We start from the raw sequence: 27,209 nt of genomic DNA on the forward strand, positions 1-27,209 counted from the left end.
ATTGCTGCGGCCCGGGGAGGGGGGGGAAGCCCGCGCCGCCATTGCTGCGGCCCGGGGAGCCGACGGGAGCCCCGCGCAGCCATTGCCGCGGCTCGGGGAGCCGACGGGGTGCTTTGTCCCCGCCCGCCGCCGCCGCGGCAGGAGCGGGGAAACTCCGTCCCTCCCCGCCGCCGGCGCCACGGGCGCGGGAAAGCTCCGTCCCCGCCTGCCGCCGCTGCCGTAGGAGCAGGGGAAGCTCCGTCCCTGCCTGCCACCGCGGGGCAGCGCCGACCCGGGGTGACCGAGCCCAGTGGCAGCGGCGGCCGGCCCCGAGCTGCAGCACCGTGCTGGCCCACCTGGCCCCGTCAGCGGCCCCTAGCGGGCCGAGCCTGCACAGCCTTAGCTCAGCCAGTAAACCCCGCCCTCCCGCGGTTCTGTTAGTAATTGCACGCGGGTCCTCGCTGCGAACGACAGAGCGCCTTATATTCGGGTGCGGCTTATCTATGGACAAAAACCGAAATATTTGCCAACACCCAGAGATGCGGCTTATAGTCAGTGCGGCTTGTATTCGTGAATTTACTGTAATTTTATTTTGCACTGACAGTATTGAGCACACACACTCATCCATGTGCACACCTTCACCTGCAGAGACGTGAAGAGAATCTCACACACACACACAGTTCAACAGAGCACCAGAGAAATAATTAATTGGTTTTAGGATACTTTATAATGCATTAGGATGGTATTAGTTTATTTGCTGTAGTTTAATAGATCTGAGAAGGACACTTTGCACCCACATAGTGCAGTGAAGATGGTCCTTGCATAAAATTGCCCCCACTCATGAGAGAGACAGAAATTGCACATAGCAAGTGTATATATATATTTATATCCAGTTGTGTGTATATATATGTATATTTTGTATGAGCAAGTGTATATATGTACACTATATTCCCTATATATGCATCCTGACAACCTGCATAGGGTGAGTTGGGATGGGGGATACCGCACAAAGAATAAAATCAGTGTCAATGTAAGGAGTCCATACATGACACAAAATCCAGCTGGTTTATGAAGCTGGGAAATTGCTGATACTTTTTAGCATCCTTCTACAAGAAGCAGCATCCATCTGAAACCTGTAGACAGAGCACCTGCATTTGAAAAAATTTCTGTACAATCCCAAGTCCTTAAGGATCCTCAGGTTAGTTATTAGCTCCCTCAAATGTGAGGGAAGGAGATAGCCACTAACTCCATGAGCAGCAGGAATTTGTTCCCATGTTAGGCACTTCTGGCCATAAAATGTTGACCAAGACATCCAGAAAAGAAGGAGGGAACAAGCTAGTGATGGGAAAGTAAATGAGCTAGATGGACTGAGAACAGAAGTCATTTGCCTTCAATGCTGATCTCATCAAGTCTCATTACTGCATGTTGAATATGCAAATTTAGGGCTGCTAATTGGATCCCATGGAAATATATTTTCCTTCCATAAAAAAAGAAAAAAGAAAAATATTCAATAACACAAAGAAAAAGAGGAAGCAGACTTCATGTTAGCATGGCTGTGTTAATTACAAAAGACAAAGTGCCTGAAAAGTAAACTGCATGACTGAGTCTAGCAGGCAGCTCCTTTCTCCAGTGTATAATACACAATAAATGAAATTAGCACAAGCTAACCTACAGATTGCCATAAAATAATTTCTCCACTGGTATATTTTGATACATCTAAGCAAAAAGTATTGTACTTACACAAGTATTTATCTGTGAATTAACAGTGATGCCTATTGCAATAACCAATATTACTTTTAAACAAGTCCACTGTAAATAATATTCTGTTGCATTCTAAGGTAAATAAAGTTTTGCAATGCTCAGTTCCTTCTGTTTTCATTATTTCAAAGTACAGTTGATTAAGTTTCATGTCAGAACAAGTTTCACCTCAGCTGTACTGGAGATTTGCCTAACTTACAAAGTCAAGCTGTTGTTCACTAGCTTCCTGAGGTGGATGACACAACATGAAGCAGCCGAGAAACAATTTCAGGAGGGAGACCAAGTACAACTAGTTGTAGACAGATAGTTGTCAAACTTTAATAGGGAAAAGTAGCTAAATATATAATATTTTACAGTCCTCATTTGCTAGGGAAGTTATGCTAAGTACATAAATGACTGCAGAGATTACTGTGCTGCTTCCCAATTCTCTCTAATTAGTTAAACTTTGTGAATATTATTATTACCAAAGTGCAGTTACGTGTTTTCTGACCCACTGAACTACAAGCTGCTAGGAGGGAGGGAAATTAAGAAGACTTTCTTTCCAAAAATAGCTAAGTTTATCTCCTTTCTTTAAAGAAAGTTCATTCCTGTCCAAGATTAATAAAAAGACAACTAAAATTAGGCTAGACAAATACTGTCCAAGAGCTTAAGCACTGACACATGCTTAAAGAAGTCTGTGCAGTACATGATTACAGACAGAACCTGTATAATTCATGCACTCCATCCTAGTTCCTGCTTGTTTAGCTCCACTGCTACAGAATTCCTGCTCACAGAGGCCAAAGAATCTGAGTGGCATTGGCACCACCCAGTTTCACACTGATTGCAATTTTTACACTAATTACACTTTTGTCAATCTCTTAAGAGAAGCAAGTCAGATGCATCTTATTTTTGCAGAGAACACAAGACCAGAATATCACTTTATATTATCTTTCATATATCACTAAAGATTATCATCACTAAATGTTATCTTTTTCCTTTGCTGCTTCTTACATGCAACTAAGTGGAAATCATAAAAAAACTGCCCAAGCTAAAAAGGCCCTTCCTGGAAATAGGCAAACTGCCACCACAGGGAAAGGGGCTAATGGAAGTACTGATTGCTAGCTCTTTGCAAAAAGCCAAAGAGCTCAACTAAGGAAAAAAAAAAAACCAAACAAAACCTCCAAATATTATGCTGTTCTTAACACAAACTCATGGCACAAGATCCTCTAAATTGAACTTAAAAATTTAATCAACTAAAAAAAACAATCAGCTTTTATTACTAAATTAGCAGCCAGTATACCTAGGTCTCATTTAGAACAAAAACCAAATTATTATTTTATTTTTTTAATTGGGCACACTATATCATATAGTCAGTCTTAAGAAATAAAGTATCTTTTAATAGGTGAATTTGTTTCATTCAACAGCCCATTTTATGCCATTCATCACCACAACTGTATGAGAAAGCTGGAAGCAAGTGACATTGCATTGTCATTGCAATATGAAACATGCAAGTTTATAGAGAGCATCTCTCTTTTCATAAATTCCATATTGGAAACTGCAATCCCAAATCTCTAATACCTAAATTCCTCTGCCAACATCTGTTGTGTACACTGAAGTAATTCCACCCAAACTGACCTTTTTGTGTTTTGATGATTAGCTACAGATCTACCAGAAACACTCAGCCACCAGTTTAGGGTGCCTTTATGGAGAAGAAAGGACAATCCAAATAAAAACTTCTTTTGCAGAGGTTTTGCAACTTGTGTCCCTAATCACTATTAGAGTACAATGGTAGGAAAATGGAAAAACAGAGCATGGTGTGGCAACAGTAATAACTTGTAGGCACATGCCAGTTCTCCATGAAACAGCAGAAAACACTTTTATATTGTTACATTACACTTCAGAAGGACAATGGAAAGGAATAATAACTTAAAAAAAAAAAGAATTAAAAAAATGAAAACTCAGTTAAAAATTTACCAGATTCTATAATTACACCAATCTATACAGGGCTATTTCCAAGTCTTTAAATCTCTGCTTTAAATCTGTAAAAGGGGTATCTCTATCACAGGCACTCCCTGATAAACTCCTATCCAAGGAATATCAACAAGAATTAAACAGATCTTCATGCTCTGACAAGTCCCTTGATATATCCTCTATCCTCCTGAGAGGTACTAATACCTCAGGGTGATTAGAGGAAAGCAAGCTTAAATAAGCAGACTGCTCTGGTTAAATTGCCATTGAAGAAATGTGGATAATTTCTACTGACGTTCTGCTGCTCAACAGTCATAATCAGAAAACAATCCCATTTTTGTAAGGTTAGGATCTTTTTTTCTTAAAAAAAATCCCAAAAATAACTAACTAAACCCTGACTAAACCCTACCATTTAATGTACCTGCAAATTAATTTAATTGGCATATTTGTCTTCTAGTGTTAGCTGAACAAAGAGGACAACCTCGAGTAAAAATATTAATTAAAAGCAAATTTTTCATCTATTTCTTATGAGTTTTCCATCTAAACTTTTTGATTGCAAATTGGATGGCTGAGATACAAAATGCTTACTCAAGCTGTCCTGAAGCTTTCCATTCTGTCAATTACTGTGCCACTTGTCAGAGGCAATCTTTCAGATCAAATTTTCATCATGTCACTTAGGGAAGCAAAGTTTATCCCAAAGAGCTGAAGACAACTTGAATTCCTGCAAGAATAGATTCTTACAATCTCTAAGCTGGAATTCATTTACCTAGCCATAAATTCCCACAGGGAACAGTCAGTTCACATTTTATCTAATCAGATTTTTTTTTCTGATAACTTTTTTCAAAGTTATCTTCTTGTTAGGTGTGGCATTTTCTGTTTGGGAGAAATTAAAATCAAAGTCACCGATCACAGTTGTATGTCACACCCCCACAATTTCAGGATGGCTACATATAACAATGAGTTCAGGGGACCACAGGCATTTCCACACCTTCAATAATTAGGCCCACCTTTAAACATGCTTAGTAAACAAGCCAATCTGTACACTGTTAATTATTTAAACCATGCACACCAAACAAAACTGAGAATCTTATGCTCCTTTCTAAAGGAAACTTAGAATGAATATTCCCTATGCCAGTTCCCTGCAATTCTTCCATAGGTTATGATGCTATAAAATTTACTTTTCTGATCTGGCACCTGGGAAGCTCCAGGTTATAGGGTTGATATTTAATTTTGGTGTTTAATGTTGAATTTGTTCGTGGCAGAATTAGTAGCACTTCAAGTTGACCCGTTGGAACATGGAGTTTAAAACACAGTCAAGCACCAATCACAGAATTGTAGAGGCTGGAAAAGACCTTTAAGAGGATTGAGTCTCACCATGGATCCAGCACCGCCAAGCCCACCATCAAACTATGTTCCTCAGGGCCACATCTACATGTCCTATAAATACCTCCAGGGATGGTGACACCCCTGCTTCCCTGGGCAGTCTGTTCCAGTTCTTGATAACCCCTCATGTGAAGAACTTGTTTCCTGACATCCAACCTAAACCTCACCTGGTGCAACTTGGGGCCATTTTCTCTTGTCCTCTTACTTGCTACCTGGGAGAAGAGATTGATCCCCCCCAAAAACATCTTTCAAGTAATTGCAGAGGGTGACAGGGTCATCACTGAGCCTCCTGTTCTCCAGGATAAACACTCCCAGCTCCCTCAGCCATTGCTCACCTGACCCTTCCCCATCTTTGTTGCCTTTTCTTGGATGAGAAATGCCAAGGGTTATTAACTCACCGTGATTTACAACAGAGGGAAACACTTACCTGAGGGTAAGGGTCAGCTGTTGCTCCTTTGACTTTACCAGATCTCCTACTCTAAAAGTTGCACAGCCCAGGAAGCTTCGCTACAAATCAAAGCAGAAAGAAAAGATAAAATATTTGTTCATTTTTGTTACTTCTTTAGGTCTCGCACTTGCAAATCTCTCTTTAGTATCAAGAAAAAAATTGCATTCAATATAACAGTTTGACACTGTATCCACTAAAATTTTTTTGTGCATCTGCAGCATGATTATCAGTAAACTGTTAAAAACTTTGGTTTTATGGGATAAAACCTTTCTGCTTTCCATTAAGAACAGTCTAACCTGACAAAATAAGAGGAAAATTTCCTATCAGTACAAGTATTTGTATTTGGCATCTATTTATTTCTATTTTTCTAATTTCTGGGTTACAAGAAGTGCTAAATTTTCAATGTTTTACCAAAGTTGTTCTCATGGTTTTTCCTCAAGCTGTAGGCACTACCATCCATATATTCCAAATATGAATCTATTCATATGAATCTATTTGCTAGGAAGGTAATTTTAAATTGGGTTCAGCACAAGTCTATTAATAGAAATGTTGTATTTCTATAGTTCTTGGCAAAGTTTTAAGTACTTTTTTCCTCTATTTCCATTGTAATGTGAACCTATTCACGGCATTAAAAGTGCAGAGAAATGTGGTAATGCAACTAGAATGCCTAAAGTTAAATTAAGCCACACCATTATATCTTTTCCTTCCATTAAAAATCACCCTTCACTCATTAAAAAAAGGCACCAAGAGGAAAAAGGATTAAATCTAACACTTTGGTTATTTTTTAACTTCTGCTCATATCCTGCTTCACATTACTAAAGACCCATTTTGTCAACTACAGCAGTAGTATTCTTGCCTTGGGAACAATGGGAAAAAAACTAACACCCCACAGCCATCTTCTATCCATTTATCTTTCAAATATACAGCACAATATCACTTGCTCTAAATAAACTAAAATGAGATCATGACATTATGTTTAATTTTTTGCAATGAAACAGTAAGGAGGACACAAGTTTTGTTTTTATTACATAACACCAAGTTTACTGTTGAAATGGCAAATTAAAATTCCAGGCTAAATTATATACATTCTTGGATATACAAATTAAAGAATCAAGTCACTCTGAGTCAACTGAGGCTGCCTACAGAGAGCAACTTTCCCTTCAGGGAAAAACAGAAAAGAATCTCTTGCTGCTGAGAAGAATAACTTTCTCTACTAAAAAAACCCCACTCTTCAGCTTGCTTTCTTTCAGGAAAGCCAACAGGGGGTTGAGTGTAGAGCTTTACTGTTTGCATTCAAACACTAAGATAAGTTTTCTTCCATACAGAACATACAGTTCAAATAACAAATCTGAACTTAGATAAGAACCAACACTAGTCTGCAGTTTGGTAAACTGAGTCATGAGGTATGGCTTGTTCCCATCAATGGCACAGCCTTAGATTTCCTAAGCAGCAAAGGAAAAAAAGACACAAATTCAGAATCTAGAGAAGGCTGGAAAAACAGTGGATCTGGGAAGTGATGAACAAGAAGGAAGGAATAAAAAAGGCCTGTAGGATACAGAGAGAGAAAAATAACACAGCCACACAAGCAAAGATCACTGTTAGTTCTCAGTGCTGAAATGAAAGGTACTTCTACAAAAAAGACATCCAGGTGCAACACACAGTGATGCACAGCCTTGCTGGAGTGAACACACAGATGGTTCTGTCTTCCTTTAGATCAGTCAACATGACAGTGGTTCTGCACTACAGCTCTGTGGTCACACAGATTACTTCTTCCAAGAGCATATCCTTCTTCACACTCTAAGAACACACTCCACAGCACTGTGTCTCTAGGGCAGCCTTTATTCTGGCATTTCATGACATTGGAGTACTTGTATGTGAAACCTGACCATTTGGAAAGGGGAGGAGGGGTATGTGGAATGAAACTGATATAAGGTTTGGTCACCTGGGGCTTCTTTCTGCAGCAAAATAGAACTATGAATATATTAAGAATCCTAAGAGTGAATCCTCATCTGACCAGGGCCAAGAGACAACTACACTGCTCTCTCATAAAGTCAAAGAGCTTTGCTCATTGTACCACTAAACATGTCTGAGTGTAAGATCTACTCCTCCAGTGTCATGGAATTCTGGATGAATGACTTTATCAGCTTTAAACATTCTACTTAGATCTCTGTTATATATTTTTTGTTTATTTAGAAAAAATAAGATCTTTGCTTGACAACACAGAGCTATGTACAAAATCAAATACAATTTAAAATAATCCCATGATCCAAATGAAGGGAATTATGCTAATGTGCAAGGGATCTAATACCAAACTGGAGAATACTTCTTCCATTCTGATCTACAAACCAATCTAACTTTGCCCACATGACTTGGAAAGGCTTGAAAAGTAGGCTTTAAACAGAATTGCTGCTGTAATGCTAATTGGAGACTAAAGTTCCTTTGGAATTTTGCTAGTGCTGTAGCACTACAATAAATCTTAAGATATGTGCCTTGAGTGGTTTGATGGATAATCTCAGCTAGCCAAAGAGAAAAGTCTCTATAATAGCTATATGAAAAGTTAAAACACATCGATTATTTCACTAAGATTGAACTTCCTGCCAAGCTACAGATTTTTCAAATACTAGTTGAAGTCCTGAGAACTATGCCAAGGAAGCCCTGCTAAGCAGAAAAGTCAAACTTGAGGCTAAAAATTTAAACCCTCAGTTATTTTACATATTTGCTGACACCTACACCAGGTAGTCCTTGTTCTTTTTTTCAGCTCTATCAGGACCAACCTTTCCCACCATCACCAGGTATTCATATTGTCTGGGAGGTTTTAGCCCTCTCAGACCCAGAAATTACTTCCCAATACCTTTGTCAAATGCTCTGTAGATCTGCACATAAAAATGAGTGCTCTGTATGCTGGCCAGTTTAATTTCTGAAAACACAAACCAAAGGCAACTCCTGCTGCAGAATGTTTGATACCTGCACACAAAGACCAGGAAGTGACAGCCCAGGGTTCTTGAGGCAATGCCATTCCAGACTCTCAATCTCATCCAGATTGCTTTCATGACATTAGCAAGGAGTTTACACAGTTGTGCTTGTCTCAGGATAGCTTCAGTTGAAAAAGATTTTCAAAAAGATGGGAATGGGATTACATCAATCCATGAGACTATCACTCCAGCCTTGATTATTTTATTCATTTAACCAAAAACTTTTTCTGTTAAAAAAGCTTGCCACCTCCTGTTGAGCAGTGTCTGTGCTTGCTGATGAGATGAAAACAAATAAATAAATAAATTTTAAAAAACCAATGTAAATAATTGCTTACCCCAACATCTGCTCTTGGTTCCTTGTGATCAGGTAGGACACTGGTGCGGACCTGAGAGAAGCAAGGGGGAAAGAAAGGAAAAAAAATAATTAAATTTTTTTTGCTGCTGCTTTCCAATTAGAATGAAAGAAGTGCTCATGCCTTTTTTTCCTCATACTTTTAAAATTTTGGAGATAAATTTAAATGGGAGTATATATGTATATATAATTTATAACAACTAGTAATTTAAGCACAATATTTGCTGGTTCCTGTGCAGAAGGTCTCTTACCACTGCCCTTTTATCATTCTGAACTTTCCTGAGTCTCTAAAGGGAGAAAAGCCATGTTCAGTTGTTCCTTTCCTAAAAGGAGATTTTTTTTTGGCTGTAACTTGAGTGACAGAATTCTTCATCTAGAGGTGTTATCTGAAAACAAGATTTTCAGCCTCAAGTGAAAGAGTACAGCACTTTGAAAAATATTTTCTCCAAGTAAATATGTGTCTTTGCCAGCTGATCTGCAGCAGAAATCCTGATCCACAGTCTCAGTGTATGACCCTGCCTCCTTCATCCTTCAGATGCTCCTTGCTGAGCATCTCTGAGGTGAGAGATGTTTGTAGGCATTCAGAGAAGGGAAGCCTCTATATTCTCCCCTACATGGGACCTCCAGTTGTCCCTGTGTTTTCTGCAAGGTGGAGCTGCCACTGTACTCAACTGTTTTCATTTCACAAGAGCAGGTATGGAATACTCTGACTTCCTCTTCTGTATTTCCCAAAATAAGTACAGGTTGGTGTGTCTGTAGATTTTTATTGTTGAGTGATGGTTGAGAACAGACAACTGATTAAACAGCAAAAATTAGATAGAAAATGTATAAGAAAAACCTCTGTGACATCCCTAATGGCCTACCTGGGTCAAAACCAACCCTTTGGAATAACTTGCTGTTAAAAGCAACACACAAGGGAGAACACACTGAGCATTCACATCTATTTGATTACCTAGCCTAAATAACAGATATTCATTCCCTATGAACAACCTTTTGGTTTGATTTCCAAGTAAAATTCACTCATTCTGTAAATCCCTCTGCAAAAGACTCTTTTTTTTTTTTCCATGCCCTCAAATGTGACCCTCAATCCTTCTATTCTAGCTGCAACTTAGTACACAAAAAGAAACACTCAATTAAAGCAAAGATAATTTAATTGTCTGCTTGTTATTCTAAATACATGTTGTTATACAGCACCAACATGAAGTTCACCACAAAGACTCAACAAAGCAGAACCATAGCTGGTCTCAGCTCTCATCCCTTGATTCCCTACAGTGAGAACATTGTTTTTTCCACAAAAGCCTGAAGACAGTAAAAAATGCTATAATTAATTTAATGAGGGACAGCATACTTTAGAAATCGGTGGGAGTCCTCATTTGGATGCAATTTTACATTTAGATTTTCCACACTAATACATAAGCAGCTCCAAAGCATTTGGCACTCTACAGAGAACTAGTATAAAACGTTCAATAACTTCGCTCGTATCTAAAATTTACTTTAAATGCTTCAAGTCACGAATGAAAATTAAATTACTGACATTTTCTTGTTGTTGATACCCATCTTTCCATTTTGAAGCTGAGGAAATAACTTAGAGCAGATCTGTTTCTGAAAAGAAAGATGGAGTATCGACACCAGGCCAAAAATGCTGTGTCATTTCAAGATGCTATAAAGCTGTTCTGTGTGCCAGCCTCAAAGAAGTGACATCTGGCCCAATAAGAAATGAGGTTTTTATATTTTCTAGTTATTACGATGGCTATTTATTCAAGAAAAATAAATTTATAATGTAAGAATTAACCTTCCTCTTCATCATTTACTTATATATTTGTAACGCAGCAGCAGTTCAGCAAATATTTTTAAAAGTGCACTTGTTTTTGTATGATACTAAGTTGTGCTTCACAGCAAGAGAAAGTTCAAGTGTCTTTTAAGCTTACTGAAACCAAGGGAATTCAGCATTTATTTAGAATCATAGAACATTAATTCCTTCTTTTGCTGGAAGAACTCTCAGTTCAGGAGAACACATTTCTGATTTTCTCACCCAACACAGACGCGGAAAGGGTTCTCAATACCTGAATAACCTAGAGCCTTCCATATAATAAAAGTATATGCCTGAATTTCAAATGGATTTAAAATACAGGAACAATTTTTGTTGCATTTTGTAATATTTTTGGTTCAGCTGTGTTTGCTCTCATTCGGTTTTAACCCCTTTATAACCAGTAGTTGGACAGCCAAATGTAACTCTGTCTTTGGTGGGACTGACATTAGAGTGCACTTCTCTTGTCCCAAAATATATTTTATTTGAAATTAAATCAAATATCTTGATCCAAGTGTGTGCAAATATATCTAATTTTAGAAACAGTTTTATTATTTGATATTCATTAAAAGAGATGCTACCTACACATATGTGAATAAATACATGGGCAGTGCAGTCTGATCCCTTTGTTTGTTTGAGTTCCTGAACAAACCCTCTGAATGCTGCAATTATTGGGGTATCATTATGGGACGCTCACACAGGCCTCATTATAAACACCAACTCAGCTCCTCATGAACATTTATAAAACATAAGAAACAAGTCAGTTCTAGTCCCAGTTCACAACATGGAAGAGAAAAAATGGAGATAAATACAAAGGATTTGAAAGGTCAAATATCCTCCCAGTGCCTTTGCTGATTAAACAAACAACCACACTTTTTAAAACCTTGCCATAAATCAACTTTTCCCTACTGGCCTCATCTAGAGCAACTACAAAATATAAATGCAAACACAAAGTCAGATTTTAATCCCAAACATCCACCAGTCTGTTAGAATTCCAGTTTCCTCATTGTTTGCTCTAGGTTTTCCTGCAAAAAATGCAAACCTCTTAGAGGGGAGTTTATTCCCAACTAGGGTACGACCATGCTTCCCTGGAATAGACACACCAAGGCTTTACCTCCCCAGACAGGAAGAGATCATAAAGGCATACAAAAAAGACAGCTTGTGACTTAGGCTAAATACAAAATGTTTGTGACATGCACTCATCCCTGTGATTTTGTTTACAGAATAACACAGCTATCTTTTTACACCACAGCTTGTTGTACCAGGAGGAACACCAGTGGCCAACAGTGGGCACTCATGATTTGCTTACTTTTCTTTGAATCTCATACAGAACATTATACAATGAGTAATGCATTTGTCACAGACATATCTGTTAAATTTCTCTAGGCATAAATGCTAAATTCAGCTTTTATGAACTGTCCTTTAGTAGAAGGCAGTTTTGTGTGATTAAAAGGAACATTTCTTTCAGTCATTTGCAGCACTCTGAGCCACATTCACACACACTGTCAAAGTACAGAAGATTTATTTGCTATCATTACTGAATCTTTTGTGCCTTCCCTTAATTAAAGCTTTTGCATTTCAGCTGATGATCAAAGGCCATGTTCAGAATGCACTCAAGTTTCACAAACAAATAATGCTAGATCCTTTCCTCAGTTTCTATGGATTTATTCCATCAACTCAAGAGAGGCTCCCAGTGATTTCCCAGTACTCACTGCTGTTGGCTGCTCAAATGCACTCCTCTGTCATCACTGCCACACACTCCTGCCATCCCACAATAACTAAGTACACACATCAGGCAAGGCTAGGCAAGGCAAGATAAAAGAGACTGCTGAAAGCAGTCACTGAAAACCTGACTTGCACTCCTTCAATAAAGCACCTTCCAGGAAAGCATTCCCAGCTTTAGTAAAACTGAGGTAGTTTGGGAACACAGAGTGCACACATTAACCTGGAGGTGCTCTGGGACAGTGACCATCTGCACCTTTCTGCCCCCAAGGGGAAAAGACCACTGAGCTCTGCTCACACAGCTCCACAGACAGCTGCTATGGGCAGCCAGCCCCATCCTCCCCACCACTGCCTGCCTGCCAGCTGGCACCACCACCCAGCACAGTCCAGGAGTTACTATTTCTCAGAATTTTTCAGTCAAAGAAATTGTGGCTTCGTGTATTTGTGCTGGGTGAGCTGAAAATGCCAAAGTTATTATGGGGCTCTGCAACAGCATCAATCAGCTTTTATAGGCCAGAACACATTCCAGTACATGCAGCAAATTATTTTTTAAAAGAAGATATTTTACATTTACCAGCTATTTATTTTCATCATATAGATTAAAAATTTGCTAAATAGTTCAATCAACGTATTGTAGTCAGCAAAGTAAAACACTTCCATCAATACTTTGTTGGATAAGTGCTTATTGAATGAGGACAATACCAATACAGTAATTTTCCAACCTTTAGTGCACAATTATTTCCAACAGTCCACATTAAAAAAAGAGAAAATCTTTTCCCAGTGGGCATGCACATGGTATTGCAGGATTTAGAGTTGCAATGGAAAAGCTGATAGGCAGAGAAAGTAATAAATGTTAAAACTGAATTAAAGATGGAAACAAAGGGAATATAAGCTCTAACAAATCACTGCAATGTTTTATTAAAAATGTATTATTTTTATTGTATATTAATCAAATTTAAGCTTATAATATATCTATTTCCTACTACAGATAGTAGAGAAAAATATGTATGCCCCTAATATTTGCTGTATAGCAACTGACAGTTTAATCTGCTTATTTATCTGAAAAGGTCAAAGAGAAGGGCAGGACTATCTGCATCCTTTCCATAGGCACTGTTTGAATGTGACTCTATTGCAGAGTGGGGAGTCAAGACCATTCATTTGTGCAGCACTGGCACTGTGTGCTACCTCCAGGCACACTTCTCAAGATGTAATGTGAAGATAATAGCAAACACATACTTCTCAGTCTCTAAGAATCTTCATAAACTGCATTTCTTTCAGACATCTCTACAGCTCAGTATCTTTCTCTGCGTAGGCTGCATCCTTGTGTGCTTTCTAGAGAGCACATGGCACAAGAGAGGCATCACAAGATTCCCCCAAGCAAAGACTGAGGTTAACAGAATTTAACAGCTTATGTAGGTACATTATGAATAATGAGCAGAAACACACAAGAGTCTTGAGTATTTGATCACAAATACAGTTTTGTTTGTCTATTTTTACAGCTTGGTCATATGATCTGAATTGCCTTAAAGAACCTCACAGTTCAAAAAGAACAGATAACTCAGGAACTCTCTCTGTACTGAGCACACCACATAAACCATCCCAGCACTGCAGCATGCACATGGAGGCTGGAACCTCAAGAGACAGAAAAGATCTATACATTATGAGTGCTTTGGGGCGTGCAGCAGAGAGTCAGATCTGATCCAGCAAGGCTTATGAACTCAGCACAATTGCCAGCCCTAGCAGAGCTGCAGCACTTTGCACTGTGCCTCAATGCAGAATGGCACCAGCCCTGTCCATACAAGTGCCCAGAGTAGCTCAGATGCCAAGCAGAGGTTACACAGCGGGGACAGGGCCCAGCTCAGCATGGGGCAGAGCTTCAGCTGCTGGCATTGGTCTGCAGATTGCCTGCAAACACAACTATGATCTGCAAGGAGGAAAAAAAGGCAGCTCTTGTTAGTGGTCTTTCCCCCACACACTGCTTGTTCTTCAGCAAACTGCAAAAAAACAACTTGTAACCACCTCCCCATAGTTAAGTGTATTCTATTCCACAGTTACGTACTTTCATGTAGTAAATAAATAAGCTTTGAAGGTAAAGTCCTATGATTGATTTATCCCTTGTAGTTATTGGAAATAAGAAAAATGTCAAATCTAGCCACATGAAGGAAGGGAAGGAGGGGAAGGAGGGGAAGGAGGGAAGGAGGGAAGGAGGGAAGGAGGGAAGGAGGGAAGGAGGGAAGGAGGGAAGGAGGGAAGGAGGGAAGGAGGGAAGGAGGGAAGGAGGGAAGGAGGGAAGGAGGGAAGGAGGGAAGGAGGGAAGGAGGGAAGGAGGGAAGGAGGGAAGGAGGGAAGGAGGGAAGGAGGGAAGGAGGGAAGGAGGGAAGGAGGGAAGGAGGGAAGGAAGGTTGGTTTATTTACCTTCTTAACATAGCACACAGCATGAGCACTGGATTCAATTTTTTGAACCAGTTTGAAACAGCTTTTTTTCCTAGAAAAGAAAGATCTGTAGGATGTGAGGTTATGCAACAGATTAAAAGTGACAAAGAAAAATGGTCTCTATAAATTAGAGATAATTAATATTTGAGTCTTAGCATCATGAAAAATAGATGCTCTCTTACTCATAATCTGCTCTTTATTGACACTTGGGGTACAGATACTCTACCAGCAGGAGTTGCTGCAGAACACTGCTTTGGGGAGAGGGAAAAGCTGTGCACTTCTGCACCCAGTGAAACCTTCTTGTGTTGCATGATGAGCTCATCACCACTCCCCTCCTGAACAGCTCCCAGTAACACACAACCTTTGCACTCTGCCTCCAGTGCACACTTTGCACCCATGAAGGAAGAACACCTACAGGCAATGGTTCAGGCATTGCAGAGGCTCAAACACAGCTGTGAAGAGTGCAGCCATGGCAGGGAAGGGACACTCTCACCCATCCCAGTCCCCCACAGTGATGATGTCAGTGATGCTGACACAAACTGCAGCACATTGCTGTTTATCAGTCAATCTGCTGGGTTTTTTTTAAGTGGTCGAAGTTTTGCAATCAATGACCACTAGTAGCAAGCTAATGAGTTTCAGGCTTCCTCCTCCATCTTTCAGACTTTTTTGAACACAGTCCAGTGATGTGAAGTAGCCTTTTAAAGTCTTAATAGGTACTGAATAGTCTAGGCATTTGGTCAGTTATAATTTTAATAAAGTATAATATGAAAACACATTTAAGTCTGCAGCTGTTACAATGAGCCAGTAGGTCCAGCCTCTTCCCCATCATAATTTCCAGGAATGACCCCTTTAAAGTCTGTTTAATACTGAGAAAAATCTGCAAAATTTGAAGAGTAAAAATCCCCTTCAAAGCCTCTTCTTCCCTGCTTTCTTCCACTGTGGAATAAAATTCACAGAAGGCAAATTCTGGCTTCTGTCAGCAAACTAGAGATGGAGCATTCCTAAGCTCTTCTGGCTCTTCATTTACATGGGCCAGCCAATGGGAATTTGTTACTTGCTCAAATCCAAATACCTCAGGCTGGTTATTGCAGTGCCACTATCCAAAAATCCCTGAGACAGACTCCACAATGCAAAAAAAGGCAGCAGTTAACAGCAGCCAAAGAAATCCAGATGTTCTTACAAATTAAATCCCAATGAACACTCACTCCAGAATGGTGAAGAAAACTAGGACACATGAATATATATGTAGGGGGGTTTATCACACTTTTCCACCCTACTCCCCACGCACCCAGCTGTGCACACTGCTTCAGCAAAACATGAGTATCTGGCAATCTCTCAGTCAGACTGAGCATCTTGCTCCCCCTGAAGCAGCAGACTCTAACCCAAGTGTTCAAGCAGGAATTTCAGGGGAAAATGCCTTCCTAGAATGCAAGATTTCAGCACTGCTTAACAGTGCCTGAGGCAGTTGGGTAGGAAGAGCAAAAAAAAAAAATCTAATTCTCATATGAATATCAGAGAACCTGTACAAAAATGCTAGAAAAGTCAAAGAAAGAACTTGTACTCTAACCACTCAAGGGGAAACTTGCAAGGATACAAGACAAGGGTGGTAAAAAGCTCATACAGTTGTCTGATGGACACCCAGGTCAACTCAGTCTTGCTTTAGTGTATTGGAGACAACATGAATTAAGGCAAATATTACTGGACTGATCAAATGAGCTCAATGGTATCTTAAAATTTCCAGAACATGATCTTCTACCTCAAAATTTCAGCAAAATTTGAACTTTGACTCTGAAAATCCAACAAACTTGAAATCCTGTTTCTATGCTTTACTGAACAAACAATCTTTTTTGAGTATGCTAGTCTTCATTTCCTGATTTGCTTCTATTACCATAAAGTTGCATTAAGAAATCTTACTATAAATTAAACATGATGCCATTTCCACCAGTTACAAGGAACGTGATTTATATAAGCATCTTGAAGAGGTATCTCCAACACTTCCAGTTTCTCAACAGATTGCAACATCTACTCAAGTGACAAGAGGTTATTCACATATTGAACATGCAAAAAGGCCTTGCTGCCTTAAACAAGTTCAGAACTTCCAAAATTCTCCACAAAGTAGTCTTGTCTTCTGACCCATGGGAGAAGCCAAAACCAAGAACTCAGAATTTAACTTGTAGGAGCAGTCACATCCCCAGTACACAAACCTCCAAAGTTCCCTTGAGCAGCTGGTATTATCCCTGTGCCAACACCTGAGTGCATTGCCAGCCTGAAGTTCCATATTTTGAAGGAGTTGTTTTCATGTGAGGTACTGAACTAACCAAATATCAGCTCTCATAGAAGCAAACAATTTTTTTAAGATCGCCCCCTAAAAAATTGAAGATTTTATCCCCCACTTCATGTTTTATGGCAACTTTTTAACATAAATTTTTAGATTCTAAAGTGAGCATTTTACAGCAATTAAGCTCAGTCAGTCTCAACCCTCATTTCCCACTGGGTGTCTCCCACAGGGAATTCCAGCAGATTTTGCCTGCAGCTACAGCTACAGGGAGCTGCAGCATCACCAGGAAGAACTTTTGTGAGGACTTAAAAACTCCCACACTGGTTCCCTTCAATCTGTGCCAGATCTACAAGCAGAGCCATCCATCAGCAATGTGGACATCTGTGAGACATTGAGAGAAGTAGGGAAAGCTGCTTATGAAAGAACATGACTGGAGAATACATTCCATGACTGAACCCACTCCACTCAAAATCCATCATAAGAGTATGAAAAGTAACCAAGAGCCTGGTATTTCCAATAAAAAGAACTACTAGCAAAACTACAAAACCCTCACATCATTTGTTTTAGCATTTTACTGTCACAGACACCACATAATAAAACCCCCCACCCCCCCATTTTTCAACAACACCTTGAAATTATTCAAATTCCCTCTCCCTCCCTTCTGAGAGGAAGGTCATTCAAAAAAATGATTGCAATAATAGTCCAGAGTCATGTTCTAATTTACAGCCCATCATTATTCACAGTGAGTTTATACTCATTTGCTCTTCCACCAACATGGTCTTTTAGCTAACTAATTATTTTCTGTTCCCCATACTGGTCTCCTGATGTATTAATGTGAAAGGAATCATATGCCCTCTCATACTTCATTTTGTTAGGATAATAAGCCAAGCTTTTCCAATGCACTGTCACACAATAAGCTCTCCCATTCCCCAAATCACATCATCTGCTCCAGTCCCATTCATCTTTCTTAAACACAAATGATCCAATTCCTGACAGCTTTCCAGAAAAGGCCTAAACTGTGTATATAGAACAGTTCCCTGGATTCATCTGAGCATCAGTTCTGTTTCCCTTTCTCTGCTGCATTAGATCCACTGCTCAGTTACACTTTGAACAACCAATCTACCTGTGTTTTCCTTCACACAGTTTGTTTCTGATGCATTATATCTTTGTTCACCCAAAAACTTCATATTATTAGAAAAGCACAGGGTCATGAAATATTTATTTAATCCTATTTGTATTATTCCTGACTGCCTTGAAGCAATTCCATGGGTAAAGAGTTGCATCAGTTGGTAACCTCCTTTTTTTTAGGGGAACTCAGGGAAATTTCTGCTCACACCAAACTTTCCTCTAACACATAGAAGTTGAAGGAATCTCACATAAATATCCACAAAAGTAAAGAAAATAATATTAATCAATAAAGATTTTTCTTTTGTTCCTCTGACAGTTTGTGATAATGTTTAAAAAATAGTTGAGGCTGAGGTCTGGTGGTAGTATTACCTAATGGATAGGAATTCACTTTTCTTTTGGGGAACTAGGAGTAAAATTGCTCATCAGATTTACTGTGGTAGAAGGTATAAATAGATTTTAGACAGATGAGAGTGAGTACATAAATTTTTGGGGCTTCCTATGAACTCTGTTTTCTTTGCCTTCATAGATCTAGCCATTCATAAAAGTCTGTTTGAGCAAGATTATAGCTGCACTTCCATAGATAATGGCTCTTCCAACCTGTGGAACCACAGCACTCTCATGAGAATTACTGTTGTGTCCAGGGCTCCCACGAGCTTCCTCCACATTTCTAACAATCAATGCTTGAGGGGAGCAAGGAATTTTCTCAGAAGAAGCACCAGAAGATCCTGGGAAAATAAACATTCCCAAATATCCAAATATACACACTCCCAACTATCCAAATATAAATATTTCCAAAGCTATCTACAAAGAAAAAATGTACAAATCTATTTTTTTTTCCATTAGAGAAAGAATTTTTTTCATGGATTAAAACAGTTAAACCTGCACAGCAAGAATTAAATTCTTAAGTACACAAATGCTAAAACAAACAACCTCCTGATCAACCATCTTTAAACAGTCTTTGATAGAGTTCTGACCTTTACTCAACCTCCCTCTCTTCTGAGATGAGAAACTGAAAGAGGTTTTATTTAGTTATTTATCAAATAAATTTGCTGCTGGCTTCAGAAGTTTCAAGACAAATTTTTCATCTCTCCCACAATCTAAATTAATTTCTGCTTTAAAGGAAGGAGCTATCACTGCAAACAGGTATCTCTCCTAAACTTTTGACCCTACAAGAGAACGTAAAAATCAGATTTCACACAGTTCTTTCTTCTGTACCAGAGACAGGTTTATATGAAGAACACTTCATTTTTCTATCAGTGATACTATATTCATAATCACTTCCCCATTAACCACACATGATTTTGCTCTCAAAACCATTTTACAGGAAGACTGGTCTTCCTCACCTGAGCATGTGTCACTGTGCTTAATTGCCACATAAAGATAAACCCTTTTCCCTCTCTACAATGTCAATTTTAACTTTTTTTAAAGCATAACTGCAATCTGCAAGACATGGTAATCCTTTTCTGTAAGTATGATCAAGCTCTTGCAGAGATGTTACTTAAAGCCAAGTAAGTTATGAGCACCCTACTTGCAGACTGATAAGCAGGCTCAGGAAAGTTGATAGTCACAGCTGCCTGAGCTAAGTACAGTAAATTCACGAATACAAGCCGCACTGACTATAAGCCGCATCTCTGGGTGTTGGCAAATATTTTGGTTTTTGTCCATAGATAAGCCGCACACGAATATAAGCCGCTCTGTCGTTCGCAGCGAGGACCTGCGTGCAATTATTAACAGAACCGCGGGAGGGCGGGGTTTACTGGCTGAGCTAAGGCTGTGCAGGCTCGGCCCGCTAGGGGCCGCTGACGGGGCCAGGTGGCCCAGCACGGTGCTGCCGCTTGGGGCCGGCCGCCGCTGCCACTGGGCTCGGTCACCCCGGGTCGGCGCTGCCCCGCGGTGGCAGGCAGGGACGGAGCTTCCCCTGCTCCTACGGCAGCGGCGGCGGGCGGGGAGGGAGCTTTCCCGCGCCCGTGGCGCCGGCGGCGGGCAGGGACGGAGTTTCCCCGCTCCTGCCGCGGCGGCGGCGGGCTGGGACAAAGCACCCCGTCGGCTCCCCGAGCCGCGGCAATGGCTGCGCGGGGCTCCCGTCGGCTCCCCGGGCCGCAGCAATGGCGGCGCCGGCTTCCCCTCCCTCCCCGGGCCGCGGTAGGGGCGGCGCCGGCTTCCCCCCCCCCCTCCCCGGGCCGCAGCAATGGCGGCGCCGGCTTCCCCCCCCCTCCCCGGGCCGCAGCAATGGCGGCGCCGGCTTCCCCCCCCCTCCCCGGGCCGCAGCAATGGCGGCGCCGGCTTCCCCCCACCTCCCCGGGCCGCAGCAATGGTGGTGCGGGCTTCCCCCCCCCTCCCCGGGCCGCGGTAGGGGCGGCCCGGGTCCCCCCTCTCCTCCCCGGGCCGCAACAATGGCGGCGCCGGGCCCCCCCCGTCTCTCCCCTGGGCTGTGGCAGAGGAGGAAAGAGAGCTCTCCCGCCTCTCTCCCCGCCCCCCGTGCTGCCTACAGGGAGCCAGGCTCCACCCGCGGTGCAACAAAGTAGCGATTTGTAACAATCGCAAAATGCCGACTTTGCAGCTGCTCGGCTCAGCACTCTGGCAGGCACTTCTGAGGTTGTATTAGCCGCTCCTGATTATTAGCCGCATTTCCGGTTTAGGAGCAAAATCTTAGTCAAATTGGTGCGGCTTGTATTCGTGAAATTACTGTAATTAAATTCTGATTCTTACGAAGCACAAGGTGTGAATAAAGATATTAGGTATATGTTTTTAAGCAATCATTTTGCTTCTTTCAGAATTAATATTCTGAGGATGCAGAAAGATTCTAAGGCTCAGAGTAAGCCTCTAAATACATTTAAATATTTTCATTACTCAGAAAAAATAAAATAGACTTTTTTCTGAACCTGAAAAGTGACCTTTTATGGGGGACTGTTTCAGTAATGCTTTTTATGCAAATAAAAAGATCTATTAGGAGCAATATTGCTGGCAAAGCTGTTTAGGTCTGAAGTTTGGCCACCACACTTCTATTTCTAGAAATGACTTACAGATTCTTTCTTGCTTTTATATTGCATCTTCTTATCTGGAAATTCAGCAAGATAGTGTTTTCTGGGAAAGATAGGATCTGTTGTTAGACAAGTTGATGTGAGATGGAAACAGTCACTTCTTGGTCCACGGTTCCTTCAGAAACTCAAGTAAGTCTGTGCTCCTAAAAATTTCTGTTTTCTCCTTCTTATCTGCTTATCTAATAAAAGGCTACATCCTCCTACAGACCCTTAGCTCACCCCCAAAATGCCACAAGCAGTGTAAGAAATCAGACACTCTGTGTGGTATTCCCTGATGTCCAAAGCCAAGCCATGTCCATTGTATCCCACCAGACACATTTTCTGAGAGAGATCCAAACACCAGCCACAACACTGCAGCTTATTGAACAAAGCAGAGTCAACCAGTTGACAGAAAAATTATGGCACAAACTCCAGTGACAGCATTTCTGCATTTCTCTTCTCCTTTCATATTTTACTTTTTTTTTTTTTTTTACTCAGGATGCTCAGGATAATTTTTCACTCCCCCATCTTTTGCTGCTCCCAGCAGTGCTCTGCTGAGTCACCATTTACTTTCTCAGCAAGTGACACAAAATATTGTGGGGTGCAGAGAATTCAAGTCAGCATCGTTTCTCGGGATATGTGCAAATTGACACCAGGAATGGAAAAGGAGATTTTAAATAGGCCTGTGTTTCAATGCCACTGAACAAACTGCACTTTTTAAAAATACTCTGTCAGTAAACAGCCTTACCTAAAACCAGCCCACTCATTAAGAGCACACTTGGTTTAGAGGAGTGCATTATATTCTTTTTGATTTGAGTCTAGGTCTATATAAATTAGATTCTGGAAGGCAGCTGCATTTTAAATTATTAACAGTTCTCACAAATATCAAAATTGATATTAGAAATTCACTAGAAAATGAGCTTACAACAAGAGCAGGAGATGAAAAAAAGCACATGCACATTTCCACAGCAAGGATTTTATGTCATCTAAATGAGATGACAGAGTTGATTTCTGTCTAAGCAAAGTCAAAGGAACAGATACATCTTGCCATAGATGAATCTCAATTTGCATCACTTTAAATGGGTCACTACAGATAATGCAAAGTCTTGAAGAGGAACTTCTGAAAACCAATGAGAGATTCTATCTGCTTAATAAACCACATAGTCTATGCTTCCAAAAATGTGTTGGTAGCCTTATGCATCATAAGGCTGTATGCCATAAGTTATGGGTATCATAATTCATCCAACTACAGAGCAGCCTCACTCCTTCCACACTCAATAGAACCTCCTTCCCTGACAAAGGGAATAATTATTTGTAAAATAAAAGCATTTTCATACATGATGAATGATATGAAAGGTAGCTTTACATGTGGAAATATGGAAATCTCTTCAGCTTGAGGACAGATGGTGATATAGTACCCTGAATTGCACAGCTTCCTATGTGCTGACAGGATAATGGTAGTTCTGGAAAATTAATGTTTAGAGGCTTCCCCTTCCACAACTCGTACCATAAAGGGGAAAAGATATATGCAACAAAGAAGAGCTTGTATGTGAAATAATGTTGTATTCATAGAACATCATCCAACTCATGCCATAAATTCTCTATAAATTATTACAGACCCACATTGCATCCAACATGACTACTGTAGTGGAATCAGAATCATCAATGTTGGAAAAGCCCTCCAAAAGCAGTTCTCCAAACTCAAACATCTTGCAGATGGATCCTTCTGACAAAAACTAGAAGCAAGACAAAAGACCTTTGGATAAAAATGCATGAATTTTTATCCAATTCTAGGAAACATTTCAAGATATGAACTAATTTAGCATGAATGTCAAGGGTCCTGTGCCCAGTTTTCTAATAAAACACACTCAATTTCCAATGTTAAAAATGCCACATCCAGCAGTTGAACTGTACAAGTTGATTCAGAATCAAACCCCAAAAATAAAACCCCAAAAACACAACCCAAAACCACCCCCTACACACAGATTTACGACCTTTTATTTCTTATACTACAGGTAAGTAGTCCAGGTCCTCATCTAGAACAGTAATAGCCTCATCTATGACAGTCACATGGAAAAATGATAAATAAAATATGATAATGTAAAGAGGTCACTGAACACTGGAGATGGAAAGAGAGTGTAACTTTAAAGGGAAAGCTGTGTTTTACATGCATCATTTGAAACACCCTATATAAGAGTTTATTAATTCTTTCTGAAAACAGAAAAATCCCATCCTCACAAAGTATTCCCCAACTTGGTGATTATTTTGCGCAGTACTGCTATCATCAGAATTTGTTTGAAATTAATACTGAGACTTTTCTTCATCTTAAAAACTCCCATAAAGTTGGCCAAAATTAATTCTGTAATTTCTACTTCATTTCACAAAAGAGAGAATAAAAAGGGTCAAAATGCTTTTCAATATTTTGACTAGTGAATGGGAAAATATTTTTTAAATCTAATAGGTTAATATTTAACTTTAAAAAGAACCAAAAATCCAGCAAAATCACAATAAGTATTCCTATAGATATTTGCTAGAATTTGCTACAATGTCTTCTATTTGCACATAAATGTTAGCACCATTAAAAGAAATCTTTATTCAGATGTACCAGAATGAAAATGAGCAGTTAAACCAAAGCACACAAATTGTTTATTTATACACCTTCAGTAGACATGGTCTAAAAGAGATTAATTTCTTTTTGTTGCAGTGTGTGATTTCATTAAGTCACTCTGTTCATCTTTAAGCACTAAAGATCTTGAAATAATACCTAATTTAATACTGTTGCAAGAACCTTAACTCCGAAGTTGTCAGCACAGACACCATCAGAGAGCCATTATTAAAATGCTCTCTATAGAAATCCATATCTTTTCTTTTTGAAAAGTAGCAAGAGTGGAATAAAATGAACCTTAACAATCTTCAGTAATGACTACCTGCAAAAACTAAAACCTGCTTGGACTTGATATTTAAAAATAATGGTTGAGCATTCTTTTAAAAGGAAGACCCAGCACTGACCCAAATTTCATGTGAGGCTTCAGCTCAAGATGATGTTAGGATTAACAAAGTGTGCATGACAGGGCTGATTTAAAGACTGCAGCTTAAACTTCCCCTACACAGAGCTCATGGCACAGAAAGGCAGTGATCTACGTGCCACTCTCTGCACCATAACTAGGCCACAAACCTCTGAGCAATCCACAACTGAAAATATCTGGAGGGGGACAGTTTCAGGGCATGTGAAGGTCCTCCAAAGTCCCAAGAATTCCCATAGATTTTTTGAGGTAACGATTCTTCACTTTTCTTTGTATATGGAAGAAGGAACTGAGAGCCCTTGAATGAAACCCATGAAGAATATTTTGCAAACACAAGAGTTACAGAATTGCAGACCTTTGCAAGAAAGTCAATTGTGTGAAATAGAATGCTCAAAATACAGACACTTATGGACGTTTTTTTCTGATCTACATCCATCTCATAAAAGTCAACCATGTCTGTGTAAAACTAAATACCTTTGTCTTCCACAATGGAGGACCTAAGATGCTGGAGTCCATATTGTAACACCCAGACATCAATTCTCTGCTCCCCATGTCCTTTCATTTCTGTCATGGCAATTTTTGTTTCTCCCACCACAATTTAATTCAACTGTTAATTTATTTTTCTACCTAGCATCTTTGTCCTTAGCACATGGCAATTCCTTCCCATGCTGCCACAGTGAAACATGTCATTCCTGAAGCAGCACTCACAAGAAGACACAGAATATTTTCAGCCTCTGTCAGAGAGAAGTCAGACTCCACAATACTCAGAAAGCATCCAGACCCTTCTTTTCTCCAAAAGTCATGTGTCAACTGAGGTGCACTTGCTTCCTCAGATCTTTTTCTCCTAGAAGAGAGAATGATTTTCCCTCCCTAACAATGAGCTGAACACAGAGACGTGCAAGGCCCTGGTGAGAGGAGCTGATATTTAACATCTCAACCTTGACAGCACTAATATGGATCCCACATCATAAGCATTTTTTCAGGATTTCTGGGCTCCCATGAACAGTAAGTTTCCTTTGCTGCTATGCCAAAACTCTACTGTTTTCCATTCTTCACTACCAAGAATTTAATAATGAAGTTTGCTGCAGAAGTTTCCTTTTCATATAAGTCATTATGAAATTTTACCACTGGTTTATGAAACAAAAGTTAAATGCATTACCCTTTTTTATACTATAGGCATAAAAATGAAACTTATGTAAAGAAAAGCCTCAATAAAAACATACCATTTCTCCTTCTGAAGTTTTATTTGTGAGCACATCTGGTAGAAATCTTAGGAAAAGGCACACTGCTGCTGAAGGATTATTTTTTGGTACATGTCTCTTGCAAGTTTTTCCAAATGACAGAACCTATTTTACTTCTTACTTCAGTTTCTACTGAAAAATGCCAGTTATCCATAGCATATATTCAGAGAAACTTGGTTCTTTCACAGACAATGTTAAGAAGCAGCAGCTGGAAGTGTCAGCATCATGATAAGTATCATTAGATCTGTGGCCAAAAAATTCCTATTAATCCTTCTGGGCTGCTGCATGGATTGAAGATTATTTTATAATCATGCACTTCACTTGACAAGTGCCTACACACGAGAGCTCCTGCCAGTACTACAGCTATCATCCACCATAAAAAAAAATAAACTTCAGGAAGAAAACAAAACCACGGCAACAAACAAAGAAAAACACTTCAAAAAGTCAAGTCTGGAAGATTTTTTTTTTTTTTCCCCTGCTAAAAAATGGTCTTTGAAATGAAGAGAATTATTCAGGTTTTAACCTTTTGTTCATCCACCGTGTTGTGGATGCTGAAGATGTCTCAAGGGCAGAGCTCTATTCTTGTTCCATTTCACCAAAGACACAAGCACAGTGTCATCTCAGCAAACTACACTTTCCAAGAAAGAAAATCTGCAGGCTGACTGCCATTCTGCCTTGCATATTTCTCTGTAAAGATAAGCACCAGTGCCTAGTGAACATCATTTAAGAAAACCAAACTTCCTGAGCAGAGGCTCAGTTTGCTTCCAGCACTGCCTTCATACAGAAAAGCAACAACAAAAGCCACTTCCAGTTACGCAGTTCAATTGTATTAGCAGCAATATTTTTTCCTCTCACTTTTTTTTCCTCCCCTAAACTTCCCACATCCTATGCTGATAACAAACAGTTGCAATACATTCTTTATAAATCCTGTTCTGTTGGCAAGCCATGAATCATCAGACAAAATAATTCCTCATGCCTGCAGGGCACAGATAAAGGCTGCCCTGTGGCACGGGGCCAGCACAGCACATTCACTTGCTCGAGACACTAGGAGTCAGCATGGTTACACCGAACCCAGAAAAGGGTTTTAGTCTGTTCTGAATATACCTTTTTCTTTTTTTAGCAACCAGGAACCAAACTAGGCCCTGTGCTTGACTTGGAGCAGCCAGTTCATTGGTTGCAAAGTTCATGTCACAAAGGAAAGTCATCTCTGCTTTTTAAAACTCTCACATTCATAGCTTTTTTATGTTAAGGCCTTTACAAACTCCATCTGCAAAGTTTCAGATTCAAAATTATCAAAGTTCACATAGATATCTTTTGACTTTCTTTTACTACTCAACCCCAACATTGGCAAGCGTATTTCTATTATATACAAGCACTTTTAATAGGATTCCACAGAAATTCTTTCTTGTACAATATCAATATTAATATATCTCACTTTCCATGATGAGACACACACACACCAGACTGCACTTAGTGATTGTTCTGTAATTTAGTCCTGACTTCCATGCTCTTTACTTACAGAGAATAAGATCTATTCTCTCCATGAATGAAAGAAAATTATTCACAAATGGCTTTGTGCTCCTGCAAATTTCAGTAGTTCAGTACAATAGATCAGGAGAGCCTGACACTCACATTTCAGATTTAAAAAAAAAATAAAATAAAATCTCCACTTGTTTGCATAATAAAATAAGCAACACCACATTCAAAATAAGTGAAAA

The 27,209-nt window shown here is 39.8% G+C and overlaps 1 protein-coding gene across 7 annotated transcripts in view; it reads right to left on the bottom strand.

Moving 5' to 3' along the window:
* The window catches only part of INPP4B (inositol polyphosphate-4-phosphatase type II B), a 293,487-nt gene that overhangs the window by 108,139 nt on the left and 158,139 nt on the right, over positions 1 to 27,209 (bottom strand). For all 7 annotated transcript variants that reach the window (XM_033059958.2, XM_033059960.2, XM_033059956.2 and 4 more), the window contains 2 exons: positions 8,823 to 8,873; positions 5,495 to 5,574 (listed from right to left, as the gene is read on the bottom strand). In XM_033059958.2, coding sequence (XP_032915849.2) covers positions 5,495 to 5,574; positions 8,823 to 8,873 — 131 coding nt within the window. The remainder of the gene's footprint in view (positions 1 to 5,494; positions 5,575 to 8,822; positions 8,874 to 27,209) is intronic.

Source organism: Catharus ustulatus, chromosome 5 (genome assembly GCF_009819885.2).
Source record: "Catharus ustulatus isolate bCatUst1 chromosome 5, bCatUst1.pri.v2, whole genome shotgun sequence".
Taxonomy (NCBI): Eukaryota; Metazoa; Chordata; class Aves; order Passeriformes; family Turdidae; genus Catharus; species Catharus ustulatus.